An 18,647-nucleotide genomic window follows, 5' to 3' on the forward strand; every position below is an offset into this window, starting at 1 on the left:
TCCTTCAGGCCACAGGATCCAAAAGTGCAATTCCTGCTCAGATTGCGCCCACCCAGTCAACGCCTTATCTTTAAAATGTTAGAAGCTGTGCTGGTTTCCTAAAGGAGGGGAACGACAGAAAGAAATTAGAAAAATTAATGCTGTTACCACCTTCGTTGATGCAGATGAACGTGAGCGGTAACGGGGTGACATTTTGCTGTTGAAGAGACAAAGCCCAGCTCTTTCAGTTATTAATTGAGCACATCTGGCAACATGTTTTGAAGTGTTCAAGCAAATTTCGGCAGATGCTTGAGAAAAGCCATGGATAACTTTGTCTTCCTGTCCAGTGGAAACACGCTTTGGTGTCGGATGCATCAGGTCTGCTCTGTGTGTTCTCTTATTTTGCTATTTTACCCCTTTTCTAGAGAGGGAAGTGGAAATATGGGTTACGGTTGCTTTTGATGGAAACCAGAACACTTTTTCCCCCTTACGAAAGCATGTTGCTGGGATGTGGCCTCTATAATAAAAGGATAATGTTTCACTGAAACAGGGGTTGGATGGTTTCATGCTGTCTGTGTGCTCCTCCTGTCTCTCGTGGATTCTCACTCTGTCCCACTCCCCCAGCATGGTCCAAGACACACATAAAGACAAATTCACAACTTAACTTTTGTTCTGTTTTAGTGTGAAGATGCAGGGATCGGTCCATTGAAAGTGTTCAATAGGCAGCAATTAATGCTTTCTCAATCTGGACTAATGCACTAAAATATTCATGTGGGAGATTGTTTTTTTCTGCAATACCAAGAGCCCTATTATAAAGATTAATAAGGGGGAAAGCTGCAATTACAGAAAAAATGTGCATTTTTATGTTCAAACAGATACAGATACAGTGGTGCCCCGCAAGACGAAATTAATTCGTTCCGCAAGTTTTGTCGTCTAGCGAATTTTTCGTCTTGCGAATCACGAAATCCCATAGGAATGCATTGAAAATCAATTAATGCGTTCCTATGGTCAAAAAAAGTCCAAACAAAGCCAAATTTGGTACAACAACAGTTTATTAACTGCTCTTTAAAGTCACACATACTGTAAAGAGCAGTTCAAAAATTGAAGGGAAAATAAATTAACTTTATAAACATGACAGAAAAACATTTAAAAATCAACAAAGTGTACAGTACATTTTCTAAGACTCTGGGGGACCACTCGAAGAAGGCTCCTCTTCCACTCTTTGCTTCTTGGTCAAGAACCTGTCCATAGTCTGCTGCTTCATCCGCCTTTTCAGCAGCTCCCTGAAAGGCGACATGACCCTCGTATCATAAAAGTTCCCAACGTCATGTGCCACGTGCTTCTCAGGGTGGTGTTGCTCTGCAAAAGTCTGCACCTCCTTCCACTTCAGGCAAATGTCCCTCAGTTTTTCGGAGGACAGCCGTTCCTCAGTTGCTTCCTCCTCTTCCAGTAAGGCCTGCTCCTGCGCAGCCTCTGCCTGCAGTTCGACCAGCTCCACGGTGGTCAGCTCGTCGTCGTGCTCCTCCACCAGCTCGCAGACGTCCTCCTCCGTGACCTCCAGGCCCATGGTCCTCCCCAAGGCAACAATGTCCTGCACCACTGTTGACTCTGGTGCATCAGAGTCATTTGGTGCCACACAGTCCGGCCACAGGCTGCGCCAAGCGCAATTCAAATTTCTCTGGCTGATCCCTTTCCAGGCCGTGGTGACCATCTTCAAGCAGGTGACGATGTCGAAGTGGTCCTTCCAGAATTCCTGCAGGGTGATGGTGGTGCAGTCAGTCACCTCGAAGCATCGCCTGAAAAGCTCCTTGGTGTAGAGTTTTTTGAAATTGGCGATGACCTGCTGATCCATCGGCTGGAGCAGTGGCGTGGTGTTAGGCGGCAGGAACATGATGTTGATGAAGCTGAACTCCTCCAACAAGTCCACCTCAAGGCCTTTAGGATGGGCAGGAGCATTGTCCATCAGAAGCAAAGCCTTCAGTGGCAGGTCGTTGTCCAGCAGGTACTGCTTGACAGCAGGGCCAAAAGCAAGATTGACCCAGTCCACAAACAGCACACGTGTGACCCAAGCCTTGCTGTTGGATCGCCACATGACACTCAGCCGCTCCTTGTCGATCTTGTGTCTCTTGAAGGCCCGTGGGTTCTCCGAGTGGTACACCAGCAGGGGCTTGATCTTCAGGTCGCCGCTTGCGTTGGCACAGAAGAGCAGGGTCAGACGGTCCTTCATGGGCTTGTGGCCAGGCAACTTGGACTCCTCCTGAGTGATGAAAGTCCTTTTGGGCATCCTCTTCCAAAACAGCCCGGTCTCGTCGCAGTTGAAGACCTGCTGTGGAACGTAGCCCTCCGTCTTCACAACCTCCAGGAACTCCGCTGCAAAGTCTTCAGCCGCAGGAACATCAGAACTGGCAGCCTCTCCATGCCTGACCACGCTGTGGATGCCAGATCTTGTCTTGAACCGTTCAAACCAACCTCTGCTAGCCTTGAAGACTTCTGGCTCGGCTGAGGTTCCTGGCTGTTCCCGGATGAGGTCAGCGTGCAAGGCCTTGGCCTTCTCACAAATGACGGCCTCAGACACTGTGTCCCCTGCACGCTGCTTCTCTTCTATCCAGATGAGCAGCAACTTCTCGACCTCCTCCAGAACAGCTGGGCGGTTCTTCACGATCCTGGTGACTCCCTTGGCTGCATCAGTCACCAGGATCTTCTCCCTCATCTTCAGGATGGTCCCGATGGTTGATGGATTCCTCCCATACTCCCTGGCGATGTCCGTCACACGCATTCCGCCGTCGTGCTTCCGGATGATGTCCTTCTTCATTTCCAGCGTCACCTTCTCCTTCTTCCTCTCGCCGGCCACCGCAGCAGCAGTCTTCTTGGGTCCCATGGCAGCACAGCTCTTACCTTCGTAAACTCAGAAAAAGAAAAAAAAATAAGTAATGTGCTTCAAATCCAAAAAATACAAAAGCACCCAGCCACCCACCACACAGAAATTAAAACCCAGAACCAAGGCCTTGAATCCCAAGCACCCCAATCCAAAATCCAAAACCCCCCAAAAAAGTTTTAAAAGTTCAACTTACCAAATGGATGCAAGAGAAGTTCTGGAAAAGCTTCAACAATCAATCACCGAAGTCTTCAGAAACCTCAAATGGCTGCAAAATAAGTTTTGGAAAAGCTTCAAAAATCACCAATGTCTTCAAAAACCTCAACTGCTCCCACAGACACCCACCCACCCACAATACAGAAATTGCAAACCCCTCCCCAACTGCTCCCCCAGCCCCTCCCCAACTGCTGCAAACCCCTCCCCAACTGTTCCCCCACCCAGACAAAAAAAAATTTCAAAAAATAAAAACATGGCCCAATGCTCCCCAACTGTTCCTCCAGCCAGCCAGCACTCAGAAATTCAAACTCAGAAAAAAAATTTGAAAAAAACAACCTTGTCCAATGGTCACAGAAAATCATAAAAATTCCCAAAAAAGGCCCACTAGCCCCCAGATTCCTGCAGAAACCTCCCCAACTGTTCCTCCAGCCAGCCAGCACTCAGAAATTCAAACTCAGAAATTTTTTTTTAAAAAAACAACCTTGTCCAATGGTCACAGAAAATCATAAAAATTCCCAAAAAAGGCCCACTAGCCCCCAGATTCCTGCAGAAACCTCCCCAACTGTTCCCCCAGCCAGCCAGCACTCAGAAATTCAAACTCAGAAAAAAAATTGAAAAAAAAACAACCTTGTCCAATGGTCACAGAAAATCATAAAAATTCCCAAAAAAGGCCCACAAGCTCCCAGATTATCGCAACCCCCCCCCACAACACCAAGTCCTTGAATCCCAAACACCCCAACCCAAAATCCAAAACCCCCCAAAAAAGTTTTAAAAGTTTAACTTACCAAATGGATGCAAGAGAAGTTCTGGAAAAGTTTTGGAAAAGCTTCAAAAGTGAGCAAAGTCTGAGAAAAGGCTACCAAACCACGTGCTAACAGTTGCTCCTCGAAGTCAAGTCGCAACTGCAGCTGTTCAAGCTAAGCACCCTTGGTTTTAACGGTTTTTAGACAAAGGAAACAAAGTCGCGAGACGTTTTCGTTTTGCGAAGCAAGCCCATAGGGAAATTCGTCTTGCGAGGCAAATCGAAAACGGAAAAACCTTTCGTCTAGCGAGTTTTTTGTCTTGCGAGGCATTCGTCTTGCGAGGTACCACTGTAGATAGCTATAGATAGATGGGTACCTAATATGGTGCCATCGAGATGTTATGGACTACAACCTTGATAGACAATTCATAACAATAGCCAATACAGTGGTACCTTGGTACTCAAACAACTTGGAACCTAAACACTGCAAACCCGGAAGTGTCGAAAGCTACACGTGTTCTGTTTTGAGTGCCACAGTTCTGTTTTGTGTGTTACGCTGACTGTGTAAAACCCAGTTCAGCTACTGATTGTGCGACTGCAGTACATTGTTTATTGCTTTCATTTTATGGATCAATGGTCTCAGATAGTAAAATTCATGTTAATTTGCTGTTTTAGGGGTTGTTTTTAAAAGTCTGGAATAGAGGAATCCATTTTGCATTACTTTCTTTGGGAAAGCACGACTTGGTTTTGGAATGCTTTGGTTTTGGAACAGACTTCTGGAACGGATTAAGTTTGAGAACCAAGGTACCACTGTACATGTACAAACAGTTTCACAACAGCAATACCAAAGGTGTGATTTATTCTGTGTCCCTGCTATGAGATGACTATAAAGATGTGTGTTTGAGGAATAAAGAAGCTGCATTAAGAGTCAAAGAACGCGAGCTTCTGTGGTCCAGGATTTTTTTAGTGTGCATTTAGAGCAACCCTTGGGTTTAGGATTAATATCATTATGGTCTAGAGTGTTTTAAGTATCAATCCCGCTTCCCGGAGTACTCAGGGAAATGTAGCCTGGGGTGGGGAATAGGTGTCTCTTAACAACTCTCTGCACCCTTAACAAACTACAGCTCCCAGGATTCTTTGGGAGAAGCCATGACTGTTTAGAATGTGTATGGTGCAGATGTGGCCTCTGTCAATAAATATAGATTTATTGAATAACATCTGTACACTGGTTGTACCTGTAAATTTCGCATAATAGGACAAATAGCAAGGGGGTGGGGAAGATGATTTTCGTAAGAAAAGGGCACAGTTGAAAAGGGATATGCTTCTCCTACTGGTGCAGCATTTAAACTGCTAGCACATTTGCAAAGCTAAGGAGGGTCTGCTATGGTTTCAAATTGGATGGGGGACCACATGTTGAGATTCCTGAATTGCAGGGGGTTGGACTAAGTGACCCTCAGGGTCTCTTCCAACTCTATGATTCTAGACTTATTGTCCCAATTCAAATTGCTCCTTGCTCCACCATGGTTACTAAAATCTGAAGAGATGAGTGAGTCTCTTGTCCCATCCAGTTAAGTCTTGAGAACAGAGCTAGTGATAGAGGATGTATCTTCCACCTTCAAAAGTGATCTGCCACATCTTTAGCAAGATGCCACCACTTTCCCTGCAAGTAGGGAGGTCAGAGAATTATGATGAAAATGGAAACAGGCGCAGAAATTTCCAGTGTTTTCTTATCCATTCAATGTCTGGAAGGGAAATCCAACATGTGAATATGATTGGTGTTCTCTGTTGTTGTTGCTTTCAGCTTAGCTTGCAAACCATGCATAAGTGATTATTCCCCCCAACTCCATTTGCATTGCCTTCCTTGAGTTGGGTGGGATAATGTAATTAATAATGTAAGTTGGGAAAGTTTGCCTTAGCGGACAGTGACGTCAATAATGTTGTTGTTGTTGTTTTGCAGAAGACACACTGTAGAGGAATGGAAACGATGCTGCTTTCAACCAGTACAGAACAGAACAGAACAGAACAGAAAACAGTGGCTCCTTATGCCACCTGTGAGTTCCTGTTTTGCCCTTGCGTAAGTAAGTGAAAGGCTAGCTGGTAATTCTCCAAGGGTCAACCTTGTCCCAGAGGCATCCAGTTGCTAACTCTTCCTCTAGAAGCTCTGACCTGTGGAGATTTGATCCACAGGTACCTTCAGGGTGATGAGGAAGATGGGACCAACAACAGGATTCAGCCCACAGAAACCCTCATTTTCAGTACTGAGGGACCTGACACAATTTTTGCACTGACTCTTAGTAACTTGATCTGCAGTGTGACAGCAGTACATCTGCAACTTTTCTCTAAAAAAAATAAATCCTTTATGTTGTTGTTGGGTTTTTTTTTAAAAAAGTGTAAATTGTAATGTAGTTTCCCCTAAAGGTCTGCAACTTATGGTTTTGATTGAAGTGAAGAAAATGATTTACTCTCAACATTTGATTTGTATTATATATGTCAATGCCCCCTAGGTGGGAAGGAGTGGGCACTCAGGGCTTGCTAATAGATTCCAGAACCTTTTTCTTGACAGTCACCAGTTCAAATTAAACCTGAGCTGTTGCTCTTAGGACTACTTCAGCTGCTGCATTTTTCTCTTACGTTCTTTGTGTAGAAAACAACCACTGGCTTGTATGAAATACAGTTTCTTTGCAAAGAAACACGTGCCACATTTCTTATTTGTTAACTTTAAGCACTTTAGGTCCTTTCAAGGCAGCAGACGACAGCAAATTGTTGGTATTTGTATTTCCAACCCACGCTTCAGTGGGAAGGTTCACAAACAATTCATTAAAATGCAACATATCACATAAAAACCTGATTGTCAGGGGTTCAGGAGCAGAGGCAAGAGCAAGGGAGGAAACAGAGAGCGAGGGGGAGGAGGCAGAAGAAAAGATGAGTGATGACGACGACCCGAGATCTCCGAGTCTTTCCAGTGAATCAGAAGATTCACAGAAAGGAGCACCAGTGGCCAGGGCAAGGGGGGAGTCTAGGGGGGCACCCCAGGAAGATAGAGCCAGAGGGGACTCAGAGGAGAGCAGTTGGAAATCGGGACCAGCGTCACCGCCAGAGAGCAGGGAAGAGGAAGGGAGCCAGGGATCAAGCACTGGCAGCTCACAACAGGGGGGAGGGCATGAGTCAGGAGTGGCCACACCTCCATCGGGGAGCGAAGAAACGGTCAGACGGAAAGTGGAAGGTTGGGCGTGCGCGCCAAGTTCAAATGCACAGGAAAGTGACGCAGTAGGCAGCCCTGAAAGAGAGCCAGGTCCTAAAGCCCGGCGCAAGGAGACAGGAGGGTCCGGGGGGTCGGCGTCAGAAGAATCCAGGAAGGAAGAGACCCCGGGGGGCAGAGGGACCCAGAGGAGAACAGTCAGGCGGAAAAGGTGGAGCAGGGCTAGGATATTAAGTTGGTGCACAAGGGGCGGAGACTCAGACGGAGCTTCGCCGATCTAGCCATTAGACGTAGAGTTGCACGCAGCAGCTTGAGAATGGAAACTGTAACTCAATAAAGACTTTTACTTAATGATCGCTGGCTAGCGTGATCCTCTGTGAGCTAGGATCTGGAAGCAGCTCTGACAGTAAGCTCCGTCTCTTAATTGTGGGCATCTACAGCCTCGAGGAGAGGAGAGAAGCAGGTGCCTACTAGCGAGCTCACGAACGGCAGACGACATGACGGCTGAGCAGCAGATAGCGGAACTCAGAGAAGCAGTGACACAACTGAATGCCGAGGCTCTCGCATCCAGGAAGAGAGAGGAGGAGGCAGCTGCCGCCTGCAGGGATCTCCAGGTCAGGTTGGACATGCTTACGAAGCAAGGGCAACTGACACCCAAACAGGAGGGAATTGGGTTGGCGAGACGAACAGGCGGGCTGGTCTCTCACTTCGATGGGAACCTGCAACAGTACCCCAACTTTAGAGCAGATGTAATGTGCGCACTGGAACTGCTGAAAAAAGACTTTAGAGATGAGCAAGAGAAAGTGGGATTCATCATGTCCCATTTGCATGGGGAAGCTAAAGCATGGCTGCGCAATTTGTGGAGGGATAAGGATCCGGCGCTCCAAAATGCGGATGCCTTTATTAAAGCGATGGATGGGTGCTTTTTATCAAGCATTGACGTGGATCTTGCTCGGCAGCAGATACATGGACTGAAACAAGGGAGGGCCAGCGTAAGGCAGTACCATGCCCGCTTTTTCGCTTTGGTCAGTGCCCTGGAATGGGACAGGGATTCGGCTCCTGTAAGAGACCTGTTTTGGGAGGGATTGCACGGCTCTGTTAAAGATGAAATTGCGAGGGGGGAGAGACCCCGGACCACGCAGGAGATCGTTCAGAGGGCGCTAGCGGTGGGGGTGCGGCTGGAAGAACGTCCGTGGAGCAGGGACGAAGGGCGTGGAGGGCGCGAACCAGCCAGGGGCCCCTCCTTCCTTCCCAGAGAAGCAGCGCGTGGAGGAGGGACGGAACCTATGGAGGTTGGAAGTGCAAGGGCTCAGTCAGCAGCCAGAGCCCTAGCACCGACAACAGTGAAAGCGAAGCCTCCTAGAGGGAACAGGAAGTGTTACATCTGCGAGGATCCAGGGCATATGGCGAAAGAGTGTCCCCGGAGGCTCCACAAGCACACTGCAGCCTCAGCAATGGTAACTGCAGCAACGCAGCAAGGACAACCACAGCAGGGAAACGACGATGTCTGGCTGGAGGAAGAGGCACTGGGGCCCAGCCAGACGTGTCAGTGAAGAAGTCCCCGGAGATTTCACAGCCCATGGACCCCCTCCCGCCCAAACCAGTAGTGAGGCTCACCGCATCGCTCCAGCTGCCCAATGGAATCACCATGGATGTGCCGCTCACCATTGACTCGGGAAGCAATGCGGACTTTATAGGGCAGGACTTTGTCGACCGGCACGCTGTACAGTTGCTGCCTGCCACGCTGCCCCTGCAGGTTGTCACGGTGGATGGCAGGGAGCTGCTAGGGGGGCAAGTGGTGAAGCAGACGCCACCAATGGTGATGCGACTTGGGAATCACAGGGAAATCATCAGCTTCAACGTCACTCAACTATCGGACACGCCCATTGTATTGGGCATGAGTTGGCTGGACAAGCACAGCCCGACGCTGGCTTGGTACCAGAGGCAGCTGACCTTCGGCTCTTCCTTTTGTGCTGAACACTGCATTGTGCCCCGGCAGGAAGGAGAGGAAGAGGAGTCACAGCTGCTGCTAGGCACGCTGCAAGCGATTCCCCACAAGTACGCAGGATTTTTGGAGGTTTTCTGCGAGAAGGAGGCAGACAGGCTACCCCCCCACAGACCATATGACTGCAAAATTGACCTGCTGCCGGGGGCGGCGCTGCCTAAAGGGAAGCTGTATTCCATGTCTGAGGACGAACTGCAGGAACTCAAAGAGTTCATAGATCATAATTTGGAGCGCGGTTTCATCCGGGAGTCCAAGGCAGCGGGGGGCAGTCCTGTATTCTTTGTTAAGAAGCGGGACACGCCCCAAAAAAGACTTGTAGTGGACTATCGCATCTTAAACAGTGTGACCAAGCCATCGGACTTCCCCATGCCCCGAATCGACGACCTCCTCGCAAAGGTACGGAAGGGCAGCGTGTTCACCAAGTTAGACCTGCGAGGGGCGTACAACCTCATTCGCATGCGGGAAGGAGATGAGTGGAAGACAGCCATGTTCACGCCACTGGGCACCTACGAATATAGAGTTATGCCTTTTGGATTGCAAAATGGCTCCCACGTTTTTCAAGCGTTCATGCATCACGTGTTGGCGGGGCTCCTCTACAAGACGTGCGTCTGTTTCTTAGATGACATCCTGATCTTTTCGGAATCGCAGCAGGAGCATGACAGACACGTCAAAGAAGTGCTAAGCAGGCTACAGCAGCATAAGCTCTACGCCAAGCTGGAGAAGTGCCAATTCGACGTGACGGAGGTGGATTTTCTGGGCTACAAGTTGTCTGACAAGGGGCTCGCCATGGACAGCGCCAAGGTTCAAGCGGTGTTGGACTGGAAAAGCCCACGCAACCGGAAGGAGGTCCAATGGTTTGTCGGCTTCGCGAATTTCTATCGCAAGTTTATCAAAGGCTTCGCTATGCAGACAGCGGCCATCACGGACACGCTTAGCTCCAAGAAAAAGAAGTTCATCTGGACAGAGCAGGCGGAGCAGTCCTTTCAGGCACTCAAGCGTCTCTTCGCGTCGGAAGAGCAGCTGCTGCATGTCGACCCCAGCAGGCCGATGAGGGTCGAGACAGACGCCTCAGACAGAGCCGTGGGAGCAGTCCTGCTGCAGAAAGACCCGCAGGGGGTTTGGCGGCCGGGAGCGTTTTACTCCAGGAAGCTCAGCAAGTCCGAACAGAACTACACCATCTGGGACAGGGAGTTGCTGGCCATTCATGCAGCATTCAAAGCGTGGAGGCACTTCCTGATCGGCGCCAAGCACACGGTGCAGGTCTGCACGGACCACAAGAATCTGGAGCACTGGCGCACGGCACAGTTCCTGAACCAGAGGCAGATACGTTGGGCTGAGTTCTTTGCGAACTTCGACTTCCGGATAGAGTATGTCCCGGGGGACACCAACATCATGGCGGACGCTCTCTCCCGTAAGCCACAATATCTGGAGGACGCCACGCCAGCGGCCGCCATGCACATCTTCGCACCAACAGTGTGGGCGTGCGCTGCGGCAACAGTGGACCTGGAGGCGGTGCGACGAGCGTTGCAGGATGACTCCTTCGCGCAAGCAAAGATGGCAGAGGTGCAAAGGGGTACGGCAGCGACCGACGGGTTCCAGCTGAGAGATGGATTGCTCATCCGTAAAGGGGCCATCTACGTGCCGGGAGACGAACTTCGCGCCAAGGTACTGCAGCAGCTGCACGACGCGCCCACTGCCGGGCACTTTGGCAAGGAGAAGACGGTGGAATTAGTCGCCAGGGACTTCTGGTGGCCCGGAATGAGAGGGGAGGTCGCGGACTACGTGGCGAGGTGTGACACCTGCCAGAGGGCCAAACCGGTGCACAGACCGCCGGCCGGACTGTTGGAACCGCTGCAAACTCCGGTCGAACCATGGGAGAGAGTGGCCCTGGACTTTGTCACGGATCTGCCCAGCTCGAGGGGCAAGACGGCCGTGCTGGTGGTGGTGGACTTGTTCTCCAAGATGGCACATTTCATTCCGTGTGCCAAGGTGGCCACGGCGGAGCAAACCGCCAAACTGTTCATAGACCACGTGTTCAAGGTTCACGGTCTGCCACGGTCTATTCTGTCCGACCGGGGGCGGCAGTTCATCTCGAATTTCTGGCAGAAGCTGATGGGCTTCCTGAACGTCAAGATCAACCTGGCGTCGGCGAGACACCCGCAGACCAACGGGCAAGCGGAGCGGGTCAATGCCATCATGCAGCAGTACCTGAGATGTTATGCGAATCAACAGCCTGCGACGTGGGTGGATTACCTGCCGCTCGCCGAGTTCGCCTACAACAACACGAAGCACGTGTCCACGGGGGTCACGCCGTTCTTCGCCAACAACGGGAGGCACCCCAGGACCTTCCCGGGACTGGAAAGGATGGGGGAGGGGGAGCCGCAGACAGCAGATGCGTTCGCGTCGGAGTTGCAGGAGGTCCACGATCAGCTGCGGCGGCACCTGGAGCTGGCCAAACATGCATACAAGGTGCAAGCAGACAAACACAGAAGGGTTGGCGAAGAGATCCATCTGGGAGACTATGTCTGGTTAGCAGCCCACGCAGTGCCAGCCAGGTCGTTGGCCAAGAAGAAACTAGGGCATAAGCAACTGGGGCCCTACCAAGTCGAAGAGCAGGTCAGCCCGGTGGCTTTCAGGCTGGCGCTTCCGGAGGGTTCCAGAATGCATCCGGTGTTCCACAGATCGGTGCTCACTCCCTATAAGGCACCGCACAGGTTTCAGGAACCCGGAACGGCACCGAGTCCGCTCAGAGAAAGAACCGGGCACGCGGGAGTGGCACAGGAGGAACGCATCAACGAAGTCACGGAGATTTTGGACTCCAGATGGGGGGAAGAGGGGGTAGAATACCTTCTCGCCAAGGAGGGCACCCCGGCCAGTGCGAACAGCTGGGTGCCGGGCTACGCCTTGGACGAACCTCTGCTCAAAGACGAGTTTCATGCCCTCTTCCCACATAGACCAATGCCAGCAGACTTTTTCGACGACTGGCTTTTCACGCCCACGCTTTCTGCCAGCACGTTCCGGGGGTTCGACTCGGACGAGGACCCGATACGAGACGCCCGTTCCCCGGAGGGGTCACCCTCGGGATCTGCCTCAGAACCCTCGTATTGGTGGGACGATAGACCAGAGGAGCAGTGGCGCAGGAAGTGGCAGGAAGGTCCAGGACGAGCAACGCCGCCAGGAGGAAGTGAGGGAGAGACGGACATGGACGTTTTCGGGGACGACCCTGGTTTCGAGCACGGCGGCACAGAGATGGAAGCGGAGGTGACCGTCGTCGACGAGAGCAGGGAGGAAGAACCGGGAGACTTCAGATGGAGGCCCGCCACGGGAAGCGAACTGTATCCGACGTTCGTCCCTCTGACACAGCAGCACCCAGCTCCCGCACCGGAAGGAGGGGAGGGGGGAACGGGGGGCTTCGAGGGGGGGATGGATGTCAGGGGTTCAGGAGCAGAGGCAAGAGCAAGGGAGGAAACAGAGAGCGAGGGGGAGGAGGCAGAAGAAAAGATGAGTGATGACGACGACCCGAGATCTCCGAGTCTTTCCAGTGAATCAGAAGATTCACAGAAAGGAGCACCAGTGGCCAGGGCAAGGGGGGAGTCTAGGGGGGCACCCCAGGAAGATAGAGCCAGAGGGGACTCAGAGGAGAGCAGTTGGAAATCGGGACCAGCGTCACCGCCAGAGAGCAGGGAAGAGGAAGGGAGCCAGGGATCAAGCACTGGCAGCTCACAACAGGGGGGAGGGCATGAGTCAGGAGTGGCCACACCTCCATCGGGGAGCGAAGAAACGGTCAGACGGAAAGTGGAAGGTTGGGCGCGCGCGCCAAGTTCAAATGCACAGGAAAGTGACGCAGTAGGCAGCCCTGAAAGAGAGCCAGGTCCTAAAGCCCGGCGCAAGGAGACAGGAGGGTCCGGGGGGTCGGCGTCAGAAGAATCCAGGAAGGAAGAGACCCCGGGGGGCAGAGGGACCCAGAGGAGAACAGTCAGGCGGAAAAGGTGGAGCAGGGCTAGGATATTAAGTTGGTGCACAAGGGGCAGAGACTCAGACGGAGCTTCGCCGATCTAGCCATTAGACGTAGAGTTGCACGCAGCAGCTTGAGAATGGAAACTGTAACTCAATAAAGACTTTTACTTAATGATCGCTGGCTAGCATGATCCTCTGTGAGCTAGGATCTGGAAGCAGCTCTGACACTGATGAACATCATAAACCTAAAACAACAAATCAAGAAGGAACAAGCAACCATCTCCATAAGCTGGAAAGGCAAACTAGGTCTTAACTTGATATCTGAAACCAATAATGTAGGGATACCTGCGTCTCCAGTGGGAGGGTGTTCCACAGCCAAGGTGCCATGACCGATAAGCCCCTGCTGTCGCACAGGAAATTACAGCTGTGGATGGAGCTACAAACAGAGCCTCTCCTCTCACACATGCTGGCAGGTAATGGGTGTGGCGCTCCTTCAGCTACTTGGATATCAAGCTGTAGAAGGCTTTATAGACCAAAGTGAGCATCTGAAATTGTGGCTGGTGGAATCAGGCAGTAATTGCAGAGCCTTAAGGGCCAATGAAACAGGATCCCACTTGGTGGAATCAGTAAATAAACTAGTTGCTGCATTCTATATCAGCTTAGCTTCTGGAAAGTCTTCAGCGGCAGATCTATGTAAAGCGCACTGCAGTAGTTTAACCAAGAGGTTACCTGAGTACATGGTAAATAAATGGCAAAACAGAACAAGAAAGCATTATTAACACTTTTAAATGCTTGCAAAATTCACAGACAACCAACCACATTTAAAAATAAAGAACTGCCAGCAAAAAACAAACCACAACAGTGAAGCAGTAAATCAGCTGTGTAGCCAATAAAATCTTATGAATTAAAAATACACTTGGCACCAATAACTCTTCAAAGCCTCTTTGAAAACCAAAGGTGCTTCCCAATGTGGGTAATTTCACAACTTTCAGTCAAGTATAATAGCATCCCTTCTTTCACATAAGTCCAACCCCTAAGATGCACAACAGCCCATTTGTACCTGGGGAAATGGCACAGCTGGTCCAAAGATAGATTTTCTGATCTCTGAGAAGAAAGAAAAGGGGAATGGAACAAGCAAAAAAAAAGGGAGCAGCATATTTTAATCATGACATCATGCAGAAGCCCCATAAGAAGTGTGTGAACAAAGTTTGGTTATTCCACAGTATATGTCCAGTGTGGAAAGAGGACAATATGGAAGAGGCTAATTGGGGAGTTCCACAAATTATGGGCCACTGCTAAGAAGGCCCTGTTTCTAGTGCCTTGCAATCTTCAAAGTAGGCCAGCAAGGAGGACCTGTGTGCTGGGATACTGCCAGGGAGATAAAGTCTATCATGGCCCCAAGCCGTCTGCCGGACGATCCATCGACCTCTGTTAGGCACGCAGTATCAGCAATTAGCGACACGAGTTTCTAGAAAATAGCTTGCCACATTCCAGAGCTCATGCACACTCCATCAGCAGATAATTCACAGCAGAGGTCGCACTCAGGAGAGCATTATTTACAAGTTTATTCAGCGTTGGTCAGAACAAAGAAAAACATGACTGCCTGCATCAGTGTCTCCAGACACAGAGAGAAAACGAAAGCAATAGGAAACATAAACATCCTGTGAACAGGAAATGTGCAGACTCTGTGACTCACAAAGCCTGCTCCCTTTTAAGGTGGAACGGAAATATCCTGACATCCTCCCCCTTTCCGTGTAACCTGTAGTACCTGTGGTTCAACCCAATTGCAACCTTTGTACGTAAACCTTAAGTTGTTCTCTGTTAACAACCTTAGACAACAGATCAGCAGGAATTTCATTTCCTGCCATGTAGGACACCTGAATGAGTCCTTTCTGAATACACTCTCTTGCATGATGTAGCTTAATCTGCAAGTACTTGGTTCTTTGCTTGCAACTCTCCGAGTTCAGCAAAGCCAAACACAATCTATTGTCTTGATACACTTGTATAGGACATTTCACAGAAACTCTGATGCCCTTAAACAGTTGCATCAACCATTCAAAATCCATGAGTGAAAATGACAGAGCATTGAGTTCTGCTTCACAGGAACTTAGGCTCACTGTCGTCTGCTTTTTGCACAACCAGTCGAACAGGCAATGGTTGTACATGTAGCACACTCCAGAATTGCTTGTACCATCCGTGGTGTCACTTCCAAAACTTGCATCTGCAAAGATTTCAAGACCTCCAGTCCTCTGACTGGTGAACCTCAGCCTGTAGTGCATAGTCCCTTTCAAATAGCGGGCTTCAGAGCTTTCCAATCCTGAACAGTAGGATTGTTGGCATGTCTGCTAAGCAGGTTAGCGCTTACAGCTATGTCAGGTCTTGAGCATCTAGCAATGAAATTCAACTTGCCTAGAATGCATCTGTACAGCGTTGTGTTAGAAAACGCTTCAGCAGTACTGTCTACCTGGTAACCTGTCACCATCGGTGTGTCTGCTGGGTTTGCATCAGCCAAATTCAACCTGGTTAATACACCAGCAATTTTCTGTGTTTGGTGTACCAGAAAATTACCTGCTTGGTCCCTCTCCACCTGCAGAGAAAGATAGTTGGATACCTCACCAAGATCCTTCATGTCAAAGTGCTCCTTCAGCTGAGCTAGGGTGCTTTGGTAGAAAGACTGATTCTTCCAAAACATCAGAAGATCATCAACAAAACATAAACAATACAGTTTGTTTTGCCCCTCCTCCTTGACAAACACACATGGATCAGCTTTGCCCTGGTGAAAACCTAGAGAAAGCAATGTCTCAGTGAGTTTTGTGTTCCAACACCTGGCACTCTGCTTGAGATCATATAAGGAATTCCGCAGTTTACAGACCATTCCCTTCTGTATCTGCATTCCATCAGGTGGAAGCATAAACAGCTCCTCCCCCAAAATCCCGTACAAAAAAGCTGTATTAATGACATGATGGGAAACTGTGATGCTGAACTCAAGGCACAGTTGATATATTCAGTACAAGATGGATGCATACACAAATATGTATCAAAGCTGGGAAATGTTAATGTAAGAAGCTATCTATGACTGGGTTTTCAGATGCATACTCTACCTGTAATGAATGGGTTTATATTCTCTGTGGAGAAAAGAATCCATGCAGTGGATGACAGCATAGGGCTTAAGCACTACAGATGAAATCAGTGGGGCCTAATGTGGTTAGAAGTGCTGGGCCCCATATTGTCCTATGTTTTGATGTCTGCAAGCTCTGCAAAGATTCAGTCTGTGGATCCTGAGCTCTATTAACAAGCAACGTTGCATCTCAGCATTTAAGGGTAGCCATCTTTCTGCATTTCTCTGTAACAAGAAACAGAAGGTTTCACCGTTCCCTGTAGTGCTTCCTCCCTGTAGAATATGTGTTCAAATATTAGTCTAGGGAGCAATATGGAATTCCAATCACTGTGTGCGCCAGGATAGATGTGCTGCAAATTCTCAAGTTAGCTCCCCACAGATCTTCGGTGAACGGCTGAAATGGTGCCACTTTGACAGGAAGGAGTGGCTGCCCGGCCTCCTCGTTTGCCTACAAGAGCTCGACTGCAAGTCGTTCAGTTACTAAGAGAGTACAAATGTGTTAACTGCACCCGCCTTATGATTTGTGTATGTTGGCGTTTAGCTACATTGCCACAGGGACGTTATGTGATAGTGCATGGGAGGAGAGGCACGAGGGCAGACCAGCCCTGTCCTAAGATGTGGCTTATTCTATTGGAGAGAGAACAAATAAAAAAATTTAGCCGAGAACCTTTGAGTTGTAAAGCATTCCTGGAATTCTAGGGGAGTAAAACTTTTGCAGATGTTCCTTCTGTTTAATGTCCCACTCTGCTTCTTTGTCATGCCTTTTAAAAGAAGGGGGAATGGAAGCAAATGCAGCATTGCGGCTGATCATACCAGCACCTGAGAGGTGGGCTGTCTGGTTTTTGCTCTTTTTGTCATTAGAAGAGCTCTGCTGGATCACACCGAGGTCTCATCCAGAGATCATTTAGTTCAGCCAGTTGCCGCAAGTCAAGCTGTAGTTACAGGGAGACCTATACTAGCAAGGAAAGTCTGTTCGGCTCTTGAGAACCATCCACACACAGCTGTTGTCATCCTAACAATGCAAAGAAACTCAGCTGAGGATGTGATCTGCTGTCTGGAATGCAAGGGCCCGGTCAGGATTCATCTGCTTCAATTCCAAAACAAGGAACACCTCTTAGTATTCGGCCTCAGTCCAGTATACCTGAAGGAGCGTCTCTACCCCCATTGTTCTGCCCGGACACTGAGGTCCAGCCCCCAAGAGCCTTCTGGCTGTTCCCTTGCTGTGAGAAGCCAAGTTACAGGGAACTAGGCAGAGGGCCTTCTCGGTAGTGGCACCTGCCCTGTGGAACACCCTCCCACCAGATGTCAAAGAGAAAAACAACTACCAGACTTTTAGAAGACATCTGAATGTTTAATAGTTTATTGTATTTTAATATTCTGTTGGAAGCCGCCCAGAGTGGCTGGGGAAACCCAGCAGATGGGTGGAATATAAATAATTTATTATTATTATTATTATTATTATTATTATTATTATTATTATTATTATTATTATTATTATTATTATAGTTCCCACAACAGCTGAGAAGGAACACGTTGCAGCTCGCAAGCCTCTCTTTTCCACCTGGCAGCGGTGATCCTGAAGCAGGTTGTTTCCTTTCAGTGCTATGAATCGGGATCCAAAACCTATTTTGTCCTCGGTGTAAAAAACTAACCCAAGCGCTAGGAGTTTAGCAGAAATACAGTGCAGCTCCTCTCTAGCATGACTTTTGAAATGCATCTAAGCAGATGTTGGAGATTGCATATGAGTGTGGTTTTACTGTATGGTTTGCAGTTAAGTGTAATATCACTGATGAAGGGAATGAAACAGACGACATCTTCAGCCCTTTCTGCTGCCATTACACCTTTAATTCTACAGTCCATCCTAACCTGCTAACCTGTGATCCTGGTTGGAATAGGTCTCCCTGTAACCACAGCTTGAATTGCGGCAGCTGGCTGAACGAAATGATCTCTATCATTCTGCAATTGTTATCCCATCCCTTGAAAAGCTTTGCTCCCTGATTTCCATTGATCAAACCCTCTCTTTAAAAAAGAAAGCCTAGGAGCTGGCCAGTTGGCAGAGCTACAATGCAAGTTCCATCTATGTTTACAGATGTGCTAACTCTGAAGGAGACATATTGCAAGGGCTCCGATACTGAAAGATAACAGCCAGTAATAAAGATGATTGGAAAAGCATTGCCGATAAATATCCCGAACTCCAGGATCCTTTTATTATGCAGACTCTGAAAATTCAACATCAAAAGGGAAAAGAATACTGTTGCTGTTGCTCTTCCAACATCCAGTCATCAACTGATGACCAGATCCAGACCTTGCATGGGCTCCTCAGTCTTTAATGCATAGAAATGAAATTACACCTGGCTTTGGCTAGTTCTTAGGATTATGCATTATTTCTGTGACAGGGGAAAGGGGCACCTGGAGCAGAAGATCCTGCACAACCTTTAAAGATAAGAGCCTTTCCATGTACACCTAAATTGCGCTTAAATTTCACACTGGTTATTTGACAACTCTTTCCCTGTGATGCGTTTTCAAAAGAGAGAGAGGAAAGGATAGGATTACCTC

The 18,647-nt window shown here is 49.1% G+C and overlaps 1 protein-coding gene across 3 annotated transcripts; it reads right to left on the reverse strand.

Moving 5' to 3' along the window:
• Positions 1 to 1,013: 1,013 nt before the first annotated feature.
• LOC308581584 (tigger transposable element-derived protein 1-like) lies at positions 1,014 to 4,172 on the reverse strand. 3 transcript variants are annotated; one of them, XM_081184213.1, is made up of 3 exons: positions 3,856 to 4,172; positions 3,051 to 3,122; positions 1,014 to 2,883 (listed from the first exon to the last, which is right to left on the reverse strand). In XM_081184213.1, exon 3 carries the CDS (start codon positions 2,855 to 2,857, stop codon positions 1,157 to 1,159), a length of 1,701 nt encoding a protein of 566 aa, XP_081040339.1. In that variant the 5' UTR covers positions 2,858 to 2,883; positions 3,051 to 3,122; positions 3,856 to 4,172; the 3' UTR covers positions 1,014 to 1,156. The 3 variants fall into 3 exon arrangements, with proteins under 3 accessions (XP_081040339.1, XP_081040338.1, XP_081040337.1); XM_081184212.1 differs by lacking the exon at positions 3,856 to 4,172 and having other exon boundaries at positions 1,014 to 2,874; positions 3,051 to 3,222; XM_081184211.1 differs by lacking the exon at positions 3,856 to 4,172 and having other exon boundaries at positions 3,051 to 3,222.
• Positions 4,173 to 18,647: the final 14,475 nt, after the last annotated feature.

This window comes from Podarcis bocagei (assembly GCF_964188305.1).
Source record: "Podarcis bocagei genome assembly, chromosome: 2".
Classification (NCBI taxonomy): Eukaryota; Metazoa; Chordata; class Lepidosauria; order Squamata; family Lacertidae; genus Podarcis; species Podarcis bocagei.

Coding starts and splice junctions, on each gene's coding strand:
- LOC308581584 (XM_081184213.1), bottom strand. CDS start 2,857: ATGGGACCCAAGAAGACTGCTGCTGCGGTGGCCGGCGAGAGGAAGAAG.